Source organism: Notothenia rossii (assembly GCF_949606895.1).
Source record: "Notothenia rossii genome assembly, chromosome: 5".
Taxonomy (NCBI): domain Eukaryota; kingdom Metazoa; phylum Chordata; class Actinopteri; order Perciformes; family Nototheniidae; genus Notothenia; species Notothenia rossii.
Genome location: NC_136903.1, coordinates 83,775,334 through 83,788,812, shown reverse-complemented (window position 1 = coordinate 83,788,812; position 13,479 = coordinate 83,775,334). Strand labels below are relative to the sequence as shown.

Genomic DNA, 13,479 nt, shown 5'->3' with positions numbered 1-13,479 from the left:
ATATGGTGTGCCGTTTTTCAAAAGGCTGCAAACTCCGCAGACTCTCTTCACACTTACGTCTTGATTACTTATTGTGGTACGCCGTGTGACTAAAGAAACGAACCCCTTTTTACCCACAGGTGCATGGGCCATCAGCAAAGAGGTGCGTGCGTCACTGGCAATCTTATAAAGCGCACAGGTGCCTGCTAATTGCGGACACAGCTGATTAGAACTTGTCTGATGCGTGTCGTGGTTTAATGCTCTGTGATTGAGAGGCTGCTTTTCACTAAGAAACACATTTTTTGCTGCAAAGATGAGCTCCGGAGGAGGGACCCCATATATTGGCAGTAAAATAAGTTTGATATCCAAAGCGCAGATCCGGTATGAGGGGATTTTGTCGTCTGTCGACACTGATCGGTCCACGGTTGCGCTAGCCAAAGGTAAGTGCCTAAACGACATGTCGTTTTAGTCTTCGACAATTATCTCTGCACAACTGAATGCATAATGACTTTGTTCATGTTTGTAGACTTGACATCATATTGGATGCAAACCAAACTTTTGTCCAACTTTATATCCGAACAGTTAGATCCTATGGGACAGAGGACCGACGCGCAGATAGACCAGTGCCACCCAAAGATGAAATGTATGAATACATAATCTTCAGAGGAAGTGACATTAAAGATATCACTGTGTCCGAGCCTCCAAAACAACACCATGGACTGCTTCGGGACCCTGCTATTGTACAGGTGAGTGGCTCTGAGGAAAGCAATTTCAAATGAGTAGATTCATTTATAATGCAAGTTGAAAAAAGTTGTACTTGTCTATACATCATTCTTTTTGTAGTCATCCATGGGCAGCTCTTCGGCTGCGTATCATCCCAGGTGGAGTTCATACAGAGACATGATGCCCACCTACAACCAGCTGGCTGCTACGTCTCTACTGAACCAGCAGTACAGTACAGCACTAGGCCTAGGTACACTAGATTTTTTTTAAATATTTTAGACATTTGTTAGAGCTGTATGCAATCATTAGGCGCTTTCACACTGCAGTACTTTTCCCACAAAGGTTCATGAGAATTGAGTAAGTACAGATCGCGTTCACACCGGAATAAGTCCCTGGGGGTGGATTAGGCAAAATGAAGCCGCAGACGTCACTTCTTCTTCTGCTGCTTTGGGTTTACTGGCAGGCCGCAAACAACTTCACGTCGTATACTGCCACCCGAAGTCCCCGGCCGGAAGTCCCCGGAGTTGGAGTAAATCTCCAGAACGCCGACACCTCATCTCCACCGCTCCCATGTTTTATTTTGTGTTGCCATAAATTAGTCTCTCTGCGTTTCTGCGCTGGGCTAATGCTAATGCTAATGCTAGGATAATAAAAGGACGGCTTCACATAACTTTTTGAGTTTTACGGGGCATGGTTTGCATTCCGCCCAGCCAATCAGTAATAGGAACCTTTTTCTCCCACGAAAGTCCCTGCTCTCTAGCAGGGACGGAAAAGGGGGTAAAAAGGTTCTCATTAACTAATTTTAGTTCCGGCTGTTTTTGGTGTGAACGCGACATTTCGAAACTACATCGGAACTAAAGTGCGAAAAGTACTGCGGTGTGAACGCGGCTATAGGGGCTATTTCTCACATGTATCAGCAGTTGATCAAGCCCCGCCATGTTTGTTCCTTCTCCTTATCTACCAGGACTCCATGGCATTCCAGCCAGAAGAGCTCCCATGGTGGAGCAGGCTGTTCAGACCGTGCCTTTGGCTGGGGCGGCCCTGAAAAAGGGAAAGGCTTCTACCCAGCCACAGGGCAAACAGCCTGTTGAGCCAACACAGCACTCTGCCCAGGTTCAGAAGGAGAATGTACCCACCAGTAAGCAACCACTTGAGAAATAAATAATCAGTTGTTTTTTTTGCATTACTTCCATTTTAAAGAAAAAAGTTCCAAACTTTACATTTTTACATCCTTAGGTCAGACACCACCTCAGCCAAGTGCAGCCAAGGTTGAAGAACAAGTTGCTGAGAACCAGAAACAAAGGCCAAAACAAGGTATCAAAATTTAAAATACACACACTATTATGTCTGGCCTAATGGCAATCTTTGTTTTGAGTTATAAAGAATTATCGGAGAATGGAAGAACAAAGACAAATGAGGATTGAATACAAGGTCTCCCTCCTCACCCACCAGTGTATCCATGAAACTGCCCCCCCCTACCTCAAGGAACTCCTCACCCCTCATACTTCCTTTCTGACCTCTAGCTCCAGCAATATCAACCTCCTCAAACCCCCCAGGACCAAGCTCCGTACTATGGGAGACTGGGCCTTCTGCTCGGCTGCTCCCAGTCTGTGGAATGCTTTCCCCGACCACATGAGAGCACCACAGACCGTGGAGGCTTTTAAAAAAGGCCTCAAAACCCATCTCTTCAATAGAGCCTTTTCCTAGACCTTTATCTTATTTATTACCACCCTTTTATTTATTTATTTTTTACTGCTTTTTATTCATTCTACCGTGTTGTGTACTGTTTTTATTTTTGTTCCATGCTAAATGCTTGTAGTACTTTGGGATCTGAACTCAGATATGAAGTGTATATAAATCAAACCCATTATTATAAATGTCAAATTATTCTCACCTGTCTGTTAGAATTATATCAAAGACTATATGAACCTGTTCTAAATGGTTACTCAACCAGTTTTACAAATATCTTTGTGGGTTTTCTTCTTGAACTTTCTGTTGCTTGTGTGCAGGCAACCGGAGGTCTAGGAACCGAAGTAGAGGCCAACTTCTGGTGAAAAACTCGAAGGCCACCACCTTGCAGTTTGAGTCTGATTTTGATTTTGAAACTGCAAATGCTCAGTTTAAAGATGATCTCACAAAGGATGTTGTGGGTAAGGTTATTTCAAATGATACAAGTCAAATTACTTTCAGTGCACATGTCAAATATTTCTGTGTAATTTGCATTTTGTTTAATTTCTGCAGTCGAAAAGGTGTATACAGAGGATAACCTGGTTGTGCAGGAGGAAGAGGACACTCTAGGAGAAAAGTACTACGACAAAGCCAAATGCTTCTTTGACAACATCTCTTCAGACCCTAAGCCCAGGTGATTCTCTAACTGCTGTTTTTTACCTGAGGCGTTTGGCATGCTCAACAATATATATTTTCTTTGTGCATTTTCAGGAGAATCACCTGGGTGGAGGAGAAGAAAATGAACATGGAAACATTTGGAGTTCCAGGCCGCTTACTGAGAGGCAGAGGATTCAGAGGCCGAGGACGCAGAGGGCAGAGCACCCCTGAGCAGAGGCCCCTCCCAAAAATTGGCAGTGGGAGGGTGTAAATGCGTTTCGTTTTTCTTTTTGTTAACGTTTTCTGTAAATATTGTAGTTTTCTACTTATTTAAAAAGTACCTCCCTTTTTCCTCCATTTGAAACTAAGATTTATTTTCTTAATCCCAAATGAGCATTCAGGGAATTTTGTAATTTAAAGTTTTATTATATGAAATGGGAGCAATTTATTTTGACACAAGCAGCTACATGCTAGAAGCAACTGTATTGTTAGGTAGTCTGGTCGAATGCAATGTGGAATTGTCTTTTCAGCAGGCCAGCAGGCAAATAATTTGGTTTTTGATTTCTGTCTACTTGACTGACCAAATGTAACTCCAAATGTATTTTTGGAGAACAGCTGTACTTTATTTTCATCCCTACTTGTAAAAAGAAAACTGTGGAGGACTTTGTAACAGTTGCTAATAAATAACATATGATTAACAGAATGGATTTCCTCTCTGATGTGAATTGGCAAAAGCATTCAGTAACAATGTACGCCTTTTTTTATTTCACCCCTCAACAAAAAAATGTAAAACATAAAAGCTCAGTTTTGTATATGTGGTGGCTTGCAAATGGAGGCCAGTTGCTTGAACTTGGGGCCCAAGTTGTTGAGTGCTTTCTGGTATGAATCCTTGTCAGGAAGGATGATGTTCTCCAGCTCTGAGAGGACGTCAAAGTCGCCCTCCTCTGCATAAACGTGAGGCTCATAGTCCAGCAGGTCAGCCTCTTTCCCCTGGAGAGAGGAGAGCCGCTAAAGGAGTGAAAACATTCAATTAAATATAATGTTTGGCACCTTTTTTTTTTTCTGCAAAGTAGACGTGATTCTGAAAGTGCACTGCCTACCTGATGAAGCAGGGCTTGGAGAGCTGCATGGAAGTTCATTGTGCTCGTTTCCTCACGCTGTACGAAAAGGTTCACATAAATATCAATTTTCTTCAGCTACTGCCTTAACGTAACAATGAGCACAAATCAAACTGTATTACCTGATGGGTATGATGGTGGCCATTGGCCATTAGAGGTCTCCAAGTTGTCTGAGAACGGAGACGGAATTAATATTTGAATGTCCGGATTATAATTATCTTTAAATGGGTGCATATTACCTGGTTCCAGTTCTCGTTGTATAGATGGGACATATCTTCTAGGACTAAGTGTTCGTAGATTAAGTTTTGCTCCATTTCCTGTTGATGTAAATTATGGGAACAACTGTGATGCAGAGCTTAACTAAGTTACAATATGTCCACATTTTCAAAGAGAAGGGTTCATTTTACAAGCCATGTTTCCATGTATGTATGAGAACCTGTAAAAAAGCAACTTTGTCAATCCCTGCAAACTTGCAGATCACACACATAAAAACATGTTTCTTCACCTTGGAAAAATTGCTGTGTTTTATCCCATGATGCTGACCTCTCCAATTAGATGCGTCACTGTGGGTCTCCTCAGTAAACCATACCACTATATCGTCCGGTACGACTACCTTGAAAGAGGGTAAACATATTGATATTAGCAAAACATTTTGATCAAAATCACTTGTTTTATCTGCAAGTTTTTTCAGTACGGACCTTGCAGTCTGTTCCTGGATTCTCAATGTTTGATGGCAGGAGGGTGTCTCCAGAGGAATCACTGGGCTCCAGAGGGGCGAACTCTTTTCTGCAGGTCATGAACACTGCCATCAGAAGCAGACCTGTCAGCGAGACAGAGACGACAAGATTCAACCTGTATTCAGAAATGTAACAATACATTTTACAGCGATGCGAACTAAAGGAATTTGGTTTCTTACACATGATCAAAATTAGTGAGGCAAACACTATGGCCAGAGCCCCGGGAGCAGCTGTTGTGGCAGTACTTCGGGGGTCTCTGCAGTTTGGCGTCACATTGCAATCACACACGGTCACACTGAGGTTGTACACGGCAAACTGTCCCTGCATGTCAGAGATCTTCACATCAACTGTGTGTGGTCCGGAATAAACACCAGGCTCCTTCACCAGGCCGGCTGTGTACCCTGTGAGAAATAATCACACACAATTAAATAATATTTGTCTTTATATTTTACATATTTTACCACATATAACTAGTTCTACCATGTGAGGGATTCAGCTTCCATTTTCCTTTGATGTCACCCAGCAGTTCAAATATGAAAGGCCCCGCGTAGGGATGATCATCCAGGTCAAAGGCTGAGATGTTGGTGCTGGAGGGGCCGTCGGACACACACACATCCACAAAGTCCACTGTTGGCTGAGGCACGTTGTCATTCTGGTCAGTCACATGGATGTTCAAAGTGGATGTGCCTGTCATGGGTGGCACTTCTATCCAACATAGAAACATAATGCAGTTATGCTAGCAACACTTTAAAGGTCCCATGTCATGGCCATTTCTACTTATCATAATTCCATTGTTGAGGCCTACTAGAATAGATTCATATTGTGCAATTTCCCAAACTCACATTGGTTTCTCATAAAGCATCTCTGTGTATAGTAGGCCTATGTGTATTTACTCTCTGTCCTAAACGCCTTGTTGGAGCTCCTGCCCCCCCTCCCAATTAGAGCCCACTGTGCTCTGATTGGTCAGCTCGCCCACTATGTTCTGATGAGTCCACCACCGTTACAGCGGAACATCGGTGTTTATGTGTTACAATGGTGTTAGCAACCTGAACATGACACCAGTAATGACAAACAGATGAGAATGCTGCGTGGGGTCTGGGTGCCGTGTTGGCGGGACGTTGCGCGGCTCACTGCTGCGAGGAGCGGACAGTGTGAGCTGGGTTCATTTCCTGGTTGCTGCGTGGGGTCTGCGAGACAGCGAGACATCGCGAATGGACGCGGGAAGGGCAGATGCAGAGGGGGCCGCAGCACCCTCATCTGCGAGGCTCCACTAGCACCTGCATCCCCAAACGCGGCGCAAGAGTGTGTGTGTCTGAGGAGCTCCACGGATTGGTCCATTTGGACCAATGGGTCCATTTGGTTATGGGTACGTCACTGTACCCGGGAAGAAAAAGAGAAATCTCCAACGAGGCGTTATGGGGCAGCATAGACAGGTATTTTCTTTGTTCAAATCAAACCATTTTCACTGTCTTCGATTTGCAGGTTAGAATGAAAACATTTGCTTATTGACCTTTTTCACTGAAGATGATTTTTGACCAGTACGGAAAAGCATGGGTGCAAATAATGAAATTAATAATGTCTGAATAACATTGAACTGCTTTGATTTCAGATTCCTGAGCCTCTGATCCAAAAAAGCAATTTTTTCTTTGGAAGGTTACCGTGACATGACCACGAAGCATCTAAGCAAGGACCTGGTCTAATTCTCCAATGCTGAAGAAAGGTACTGTAATTTTTTCCTTTTTCTTATCTCCTCAAACATAGGGTACTCTCGACCGTCCATTACAGGAATGAAAAAGATAATGTCGTCCCATAATTCCATGCCTTGACAATCACATCTGCTGTTGTATAATTCATAGCCTTGTGAACGTTCATTTGGATTTTACTTCACGCCTTCACTTGACCTAATGACATCTGCCATTAAGGTCAAGGGAGAATAAAATACATAAGAATCTTGACTATTTAACCACATCCCAGAAGTAGGCTGTGTGCTTGCTCACTTTCATAAACACAAAGAATAACAAAGGTTGGGTATAGCTGGTATTTGGGCAGAAAACATATTGGACGAATATAATTGGTGACCTGATGGTGGTGCTACAGTTATCCTGAGGTGAGGCTTGAATGTGTGTCAAATTTCATGAAAAACTACAAATGTGTACCTCATGTGATCACCAAAGTTTCCAGGGTTAATAATCTGGGAAACATAAAGGTCAGTCCCAAATTGGGTTCAAAATCCATTTAGATTTTGGATCCGCACCAGTCTGGTTTCAAGGCAGGTCACTCAACAGAAACTGCTCTCCTTGCTGTCTCTGACAAACTGCACACTGCTAAAGCAGCCTCCCTCTCCTCTGTCATCATCCTTCTGGACCTGTCTGCTGCATTCGACACGGTGAACCATCGGATCCTCCTTCGCACTGTCCAAGAACTTGGAGTTTCAGGCACTGCACTTTCCCTCCTCACCTCATACCTCAACGACCGCACCTACAGGGTTACTTGGAGAGGGTCCGAGTCCGACCCTTGTCAATTAACTACAGGGGTCCCTCAGGGCTCGGTTCTTGGTCCCCTCCTCTTCTCCCTGTACACAAACTCGCTCGGGTCTGTCATTAGCCCGCATGGTTTTTCATACCACTGCTACGCTGACGACACCCAACTAATTCTGTCCTTTCCCCGCTCAGAGACCCAGGTCGTCGCACGCATCTCTGCTTGCCTAGCAGACATCTCTCGGTGGATGTCTGCTCATCACCTCAAGCTCAACCTTGACAAGACTGAACTGCTCTTCCTTCCGGGAAAAGATTGTCCCACTCTTGACCTAACAATCAACATCGGCACCTCTGTTGTTTCCCCGACTCAGACTGCAAGGAATCTGGGTGTGGTCCTAGATAACAAACTGTCCTTCACTGCAAACATCGCTGCTACAACCCGCTGCTGCAGATACACGCTTTACAACATCAGGAGGATACGTCCCCAGCTGACCCAGACATCAGCGCAGATTCTGGTCCAGGCTCTCGTCATCTCACGCCTAGACTACTGCAACTCCCTCCTGGCTGGTCTACCTGCATGTGCCATCCGACCTCTGCAGCTCATCCAGAATGCAGCGGCTCGTCTGGTCTTCAACCTTCCCAAATTCTCCCACACCACACCGCTCCTCCGCTCCCTTCACTGGCTTCCAGTAACTGCTAGAATCCACTTCAAGACACTGGTACTTGCGTACCATGCTGCGAATGGATCTGGCCCTTCCTACATCCAGGACATGGTTAAACCGTACACCCCAGCACGTGCACTCCGCTCTGCATCAGCCAAACAGCTCGCTGCAACCGCACTGCGAGGGGGACCCAAGTTCCCGTCAGCAAAAACACGTGGGTTTGCTATCCTGGCTCCAAAATGGTGGAATGAGCTCCCCATTGAAATCAGGACAGCAGATAGCTTACACATCTTCCGACGCAAACTGAAAACTCATCTCTTTAGACTCCACTTCGAGCGATAGAATTACTAACAAAGCACTTATATACTAATAAAGGGCTGGCTTTCTAAATGCCAGTTGAGTAGCACTTGAAATGTTTGGCTCTATGAAACCTGATGTACTTATATGATTCTGTTTTCTTAAAGGTTGTATCTTCCTGGTCGAATGCACTTATTGTAAGTCGCTTTGGATAAAAGCGTCAGCTAAATGCAATGTAATGTAATGTAATGTAATGTAGATATTTCACAGATTGAGTGAAAAGCCAGGGGTCACTAAAGCCAGCCCCAGAGACACAAATAGGGTCACAAAGCAGTGAGGATTTAAATCAAACATATATTTGTTCATTTAAATACGGTTTGTGTCAGTGCCAGTCAGCATCAATTTGAGTTTTACCATCATCCAAGGCATGCAGTAAGATGGTGTAGAAGCCGTCGCTGACATGAGGAGATTCTCTATCTGGTGTCCCGACTGTCGTGATGTCTCCTGTGTGAGGATCCACAGTCACCCAGCCAGCAGGATCGCTTCCTACCTTGTACCTGTGGACAAACACGACTTGCTTTAGTGAAACAGCTCCCAGATAAGCTAAAACATGTTGGATCGAACTTCCCACTTACACAAAATCTCTTGAGTCAGGATCCACGGCGGTCACTTTCTCCACCCACGTCCCGATGGGTGCGTTTTCCTCCAACGCGACCTCTTTCACACTCACACTGAACACCGGGGGGTCGTTGACATCCTCCACTTCAATGCTAACTTTGACAGTGTCCGGCGGAGGAACGTCACCTTTACTGGTTTCAACTTTCCAGAGGCCCGATGGCGGCCTCTCCTTCACTTTACAGGTGAAATATGGCGCCTCATTTTCCACTGAGATGGTCAACTCCCTCAGGGCCTCCTCCTCAAAGTCTAACGGCTGAATCATACAATACATACAATACATTGTCATTATAGACACACAAGGACAAACATGGCTGACGTAAAGGTACAGTAATAATACACATTACACCTAATTACACACCAGACTACAGATGTGTCACTGTAATGTAAAGTATGCAGCTGAGCAGCTCTTACTTTAACAACCGTCAGGATCCCATCGTTGGTGTCCGGGTCTGTTTCTATTTTGAAGTGCGCTCCCTCGTCGCCCTGAATGGTGTATTTAGCTCTCCATGCCGCGCTGTTTGGCGTGTCTTTGTCTGTCGTATGCAGCCGCAGAGGAGACGTACCGATTTCATGTTCTTTTACTTTCCCAGAGCCCTGTTGTGTGATTCAAAAGGGCAGAGGTCAAGGGAAAGGAGTCTGATAGAGCATCTATTTCTTTCCTATATTGGAGTCGATGAGTGTGGATTATACTGTTTATTACTAACAGAGCTGGAATGGCTTATTTAAAGTGTAAAGTGAATTAGTTAACATGCGTTTTTTTAATGTGAGTTGAATCAGTTATATTTGTTCCTTATAACCTATTTTAATATTTCTTATCACTTGTTTGTATCCTTTGTTTCTCTGGTTGTTTTTCTCTTTCATTCCAACTATGTTTAAAACAAAAATGTAAGTTGCCATTGACAATTGTAATTGTTTATTTTTCAGTTTCTTAACCTTCCTCAACTTTGTATACATACAAAACAAACGTTCTCCCTTATATCAATAATTGTAGAATTTCTTATATTCATTTCAGATCTAAACATAATCCTATTTTTAAATGGCAACACCAACATGCCATGTCTAACATGAATGGACATCAGCATCATCATATGCATGTGTGTGTGAAGCAACAAGAACTGTGTGTTAATGTGTAATCATTGTTATGTCAACAAATAAAGAAAAGATGCTCACTGTTTGTCCGCTGAAGGCTGGGAGGTGGTTGTTGCCGTCCTGGACGTGGATGATAAGAGTGCTTGAGCTGGACAGACTGACTACGTCACCGTGGTCCTTGGCCTCCACCACCACTGTGAACATCTCAGCCACCTCAACACAAGCACATCAAAAAGATATGATTAGATTAGACCATCCAGTCAGGGTCCATTTCTCTTCTTTAATGATAATTGTATTATCAAAAAGTGGCATTATCAGCACAATCAATAGTGAGCTAAAGGTGTTAGGGTGCAGCTAAACTATTTTTATATATATATCAAATTATCTTCAGATTTTAAAGAAGGTCAACTCACTCTGCTTCACATACAACAGCGGTGTTTTCAAACATAACTTAAATGTTTTCAGACTGTAAACAGAAAAACAGCACATTCTGTACACTCTGGCTATATACTGTATCATGTGTCACGTTGTACCATCCAGTGAAGACCCTGCAGAACAAGAACTGCTGCAATAAACGAACTTACAGCAAAGAATGTACAGACACTTGCCTCATGATCCAAACACCCTTTGAAGGACATTGTCCCAGACTGAGAATCAATAGTGAACTCAGTGTCCGGATGGTTTGGAGACACAGACTTAATTTCATAGTGGAACGTTGAGTTTGGCGTCCCTCTCTCGTCTTTGTCGTAGGCTACCATAGTCTGAACATGGGAGCCTGTTGGGAAATGACAAAGCAAAGAAAGGGATGTACTTACCAGATATTGTGAGGAAACAAGAAAAGGCATATCACATCTTTACTATATCCTCTACCTTGTGTTGCGTCCTCATTAACGCTGATTTCAAACAGATCCCTCTGAAATCGAGGTGGGTTGTCGTTGATGTCTGATATTCCAATTTCAACTCCTAATTTGGTGTCAATCAATGAATCTGTCTTCATTGCCTCAAATCTAAGCTACAGATTGAAAGATGGGACTCAACATTAGTCATAATGTAAAGAAAGCATTTGATTCAACTGTAAAAAGGTGTGATATGACATAAAACATGATAATCTCAACTCGACATAAATCATGATAATCTCAACTGAATTGCAGGTAAAGATCCTAAAAATGCGTGTATTATCTTTGCGTCGTGTATTTTCAACTTGATTTCATACAAGATAACAATAACATAACTTCCTACATATCCAAAAATTCAAAAAAAAATTAAGTTTTGAAAATGTAACTTACAATACATACATTAAAGGGATGGAATTGATGTCTTGAAGTGGGGTTGAATGTTGATATCTATGTTTATTCTAGGGCTATATCACTCTATATCAGTACAGTATATTTGAAATATTTCCATTACTGTCAGCCAGCTCTCTCCTGAAGCCGTTATATCGTTCTTTGCCTTTTTTAATTCCTTTTTTACCTCACAAAACACAGTAACGACCCATTTAGTTTGACCAGCAACCCCTGTGGTAAAATTACAGTTTTGGTCAATTGAAACTGTTATATAAAGAAAGGTTTAGGTTCTTATCAGAAATAGCTGTCAGAAGCACTGCAAATATTGTAAGTATAACTATCCTCTGAACAGAATTCTCTAGGTGTGCCTTTCTTTTTGTTCCTCATACAAGCTCATTAAAAAAAAACACCTAACTTTTCCTTTCCAAATTCTAATTGCATGTAAAAAATCTTCCGCTGATTACATTATGCATTGATTTTGGTCTGATTTGACTATAAAACAGCAGCAGAGACGAAACATAAACAAAACAGATGTTTAAAAAAAGTGAATTCAAACTAATCGCTTAATTAGACACATTATCTAATACTAGTCTGAGCAATACAGAGTTTGTTTGGTCTTTTGAATACTAATAATGATGACAGACTGTGCATCCCTTATCAGTGTGTAGGCCTTTTTAGGTGATTTATAAGAAAGTGGTTGACTAGTTGTTACTTCATGTTGATATCTATGTCTAACCTTCAGCACTGTCTTCTCCTCGTAGTCCACGGCCCTGTTGACGTACAAGGTGCCAGATTCTTTATCAATGGTGAGGACTCCCTTTGGCTCCTCGTCCATTCCTTCCCCATACAGATCAAACCTCACTCGATAGTCCCGATCGATAGTTATCTAAAACACATCACCGGACACTTTACACTTGGCTTTGGGGAGTCTGAAACTTGTATTTGTCCAAGGAAAAAACATGACCATTTGGTTAGAAGCAATGAAAAACTAAAGCAAGTCCTTAGAGCTTTGCATACCAATGGTAAGATTCGTAACAGCAGTTATTAGAATTAATGCTAAATCTGTTAAAGTATTTAAGTTGGCTAAAAGGTTTATTTTCTGTCTCTCACCTTTCCCAGCACATAAGGGAAGGGCCCGGGATGCCCCTCCTCTATGGTGAACGAGTCGATGATCCAAGACCTTCTGTGACGACCCAGCAGCTCTGAGCATGCTGCGCTCGACAAATGATACACCTGAAAGACCAAGAGCCAACCAAACCTGAAGTGCAGGGTACTCACAATGTACGATAGTATGCAAAGTATGATTTTTTTGAGGTTGGAGCTCATCGTTAATGCCTCCTGTAAACCTGTAAATTAACCACTGCTGCATAGTTGGTGAACCAGTTCCACAGAAGCAGCTACATCACATGGAAAACTGTACTTTGCACATTATGTTTGACAATAAAAAACACTTTTTACATCTTGTAAGACACGGAAACACAGAACGCAGATGTGTAGAAAAGAGTGATGAACAATTATATTTACTAACAACGAGTGATTTCCATATATAATAATGGAAATTATGCTGCCTCAAAATGACATTGTGTCGTATTTTCATTTCCAATACAAAGATAAAAAACAAGTGTAATTAAATTGAAATAAATTCAGAAAAGCCGGTGTTGCTACATACCAAGAAGAAGAAGCAGAGCATGATGCTTGTTCAGTTCAGCCGCCTGCAAGTGTTTGAGGTCTGACTTTTCTGAGGAGTACGAGAACCTGCCCACTCCTCTTTTCACACCCACTGCGAGAACGTATCAATCACTGGTGTGTGTGTGTGTGTGTGTGTGTGTTTGTGTCAATATGTAATTACAACCCTCTACATTCCACTGTTTTTTCATGAGGTTTTCTTCACAGTTATTGCAGGGACGGGACTTCCGAAACAGCGTCATACAGTCACTATGCAGTCAGCCTGGCTATAAGTCAAGATATATGTATTGATCTGTTGTCTTGTGTTTTATCTGTGCAAATATGAATTATGGAATGAATGAATTAAATAATTTAAAGACCTGTATGGACATCTTAGTTGTAAGAAAATGTATAAAAAGACTGTATTAAGTTGTTAGATCGCCGGT

General features: G+C 42.5%; 2 protein-coding genes across 2 annotated transcripts; one reads left to right on the top strand and one right to left on the bottom strand.

Moving 5' to 3' along the window:
• The first annotated feature begins 154 nt into the window (after positions 1 to 154).
• Positions 155 to 3,730, top strand: LOC307041487 (protein LSM14 homolog B-B-like). The gene is made up of 8 exons (XM_079684928.1): positions 155 to 419; positions 562 to 725; positions 823 to 952; positions 1,667 to 1,840; positions 1,939 to 2,016; positions 2,712 to 2,852; positions 2,944 to 3,064; positions 3,142 to 3,730. The coding sequence occupies exons 1-8, from the start codon at positions 293 to 295 to the stop codon at positions 3,296 to 3,298; spliced, it is 1,092 nt and encodes a 363-aa protein (XP_079541054.1). The 5' UTR covers positions 155 to 292; the 3' UTR covers positions 3,299 to 3,730.
• Positions 3,489 to 12,236, bottom strand: cdh27 (cadherin 27). The gene is made up of 15 exons (XM_079684929.1): positions 12,105 to 12,236; positions 10,956 to 11,097; positions 10,694 to 10,860; positions 10,167 to 10,298; positions 9,408 to 9,590; positions 8,954 to 9,249; positions 8,733 to 8,875; positions 5,363 to 5,587; positions 5,062 to 5,283; positions 4,844 to 4,965; positions 4,651 to 4,758; positions 4,385 to 4,462; positions 4,268 to 4,315; positions 4,128 to 4,184; positions 3,489 to 4,035 (listed from the first exon to the last, which is right to left on the bottom strand). The coding sequence occupies exons 1-15, from the start codon at positions 12,201 to 12,203 to the stop codon at positions 3,829 to 3,831; spliced, it is 2,229 nt and encodes a 742-aa protein (XP_079541055.1). The 5' UTR covers positions 12,204 to 12,236; the 3' UTR covers positions 3,489 to 3,828.
• Between the last annotated feature and the right edge of the window lie 1,243 nt (positions 12,237 to 13,479).

Coding starts and splice junctions, on each gene's coding strand:
- LOC307041487 (XM_079684928.1), top strand. CDS start 293: ATGAGCTCCGGAGGAGGGACCCCATATATTGGCAGTAAAATAAGTTTG. Junction 726..822: donor GGGACCCTGCTATTGTACAG/GTGAGTGGCTCT, acceptor TTCTTTTTGTAG/TCATCCATGGGCAGCTCTTC. Junction 2,853..2,943: donor TCTCACAAAGGATGTTGTGG/GTAAGGTTATTT, acceptor TAATTTCTGCAG/TCGAAAAGGTGTATACAGAG.
- cdh27 (XM_079684929.1), bottom strand. CDS start 12,203: ATGGACGAGGAGCCAAAGGGAGTCCTCACCATTGATAAAGAATCTGGC. Junction 10,299..10,693: donor AAGGGTGTTTGGATCATGAG/GCAAGTGTCTGT, acceptor GCTTGTGTTGAG/GTGGCTGAGATGTTCACAGT. Junction 5,588..8,732: donor ACTGCATGCCTTGGATGATG/GTAAAACTCAAA, acceptor TATGTTGGATAG/AAGTGCCACCCATGACAGGC.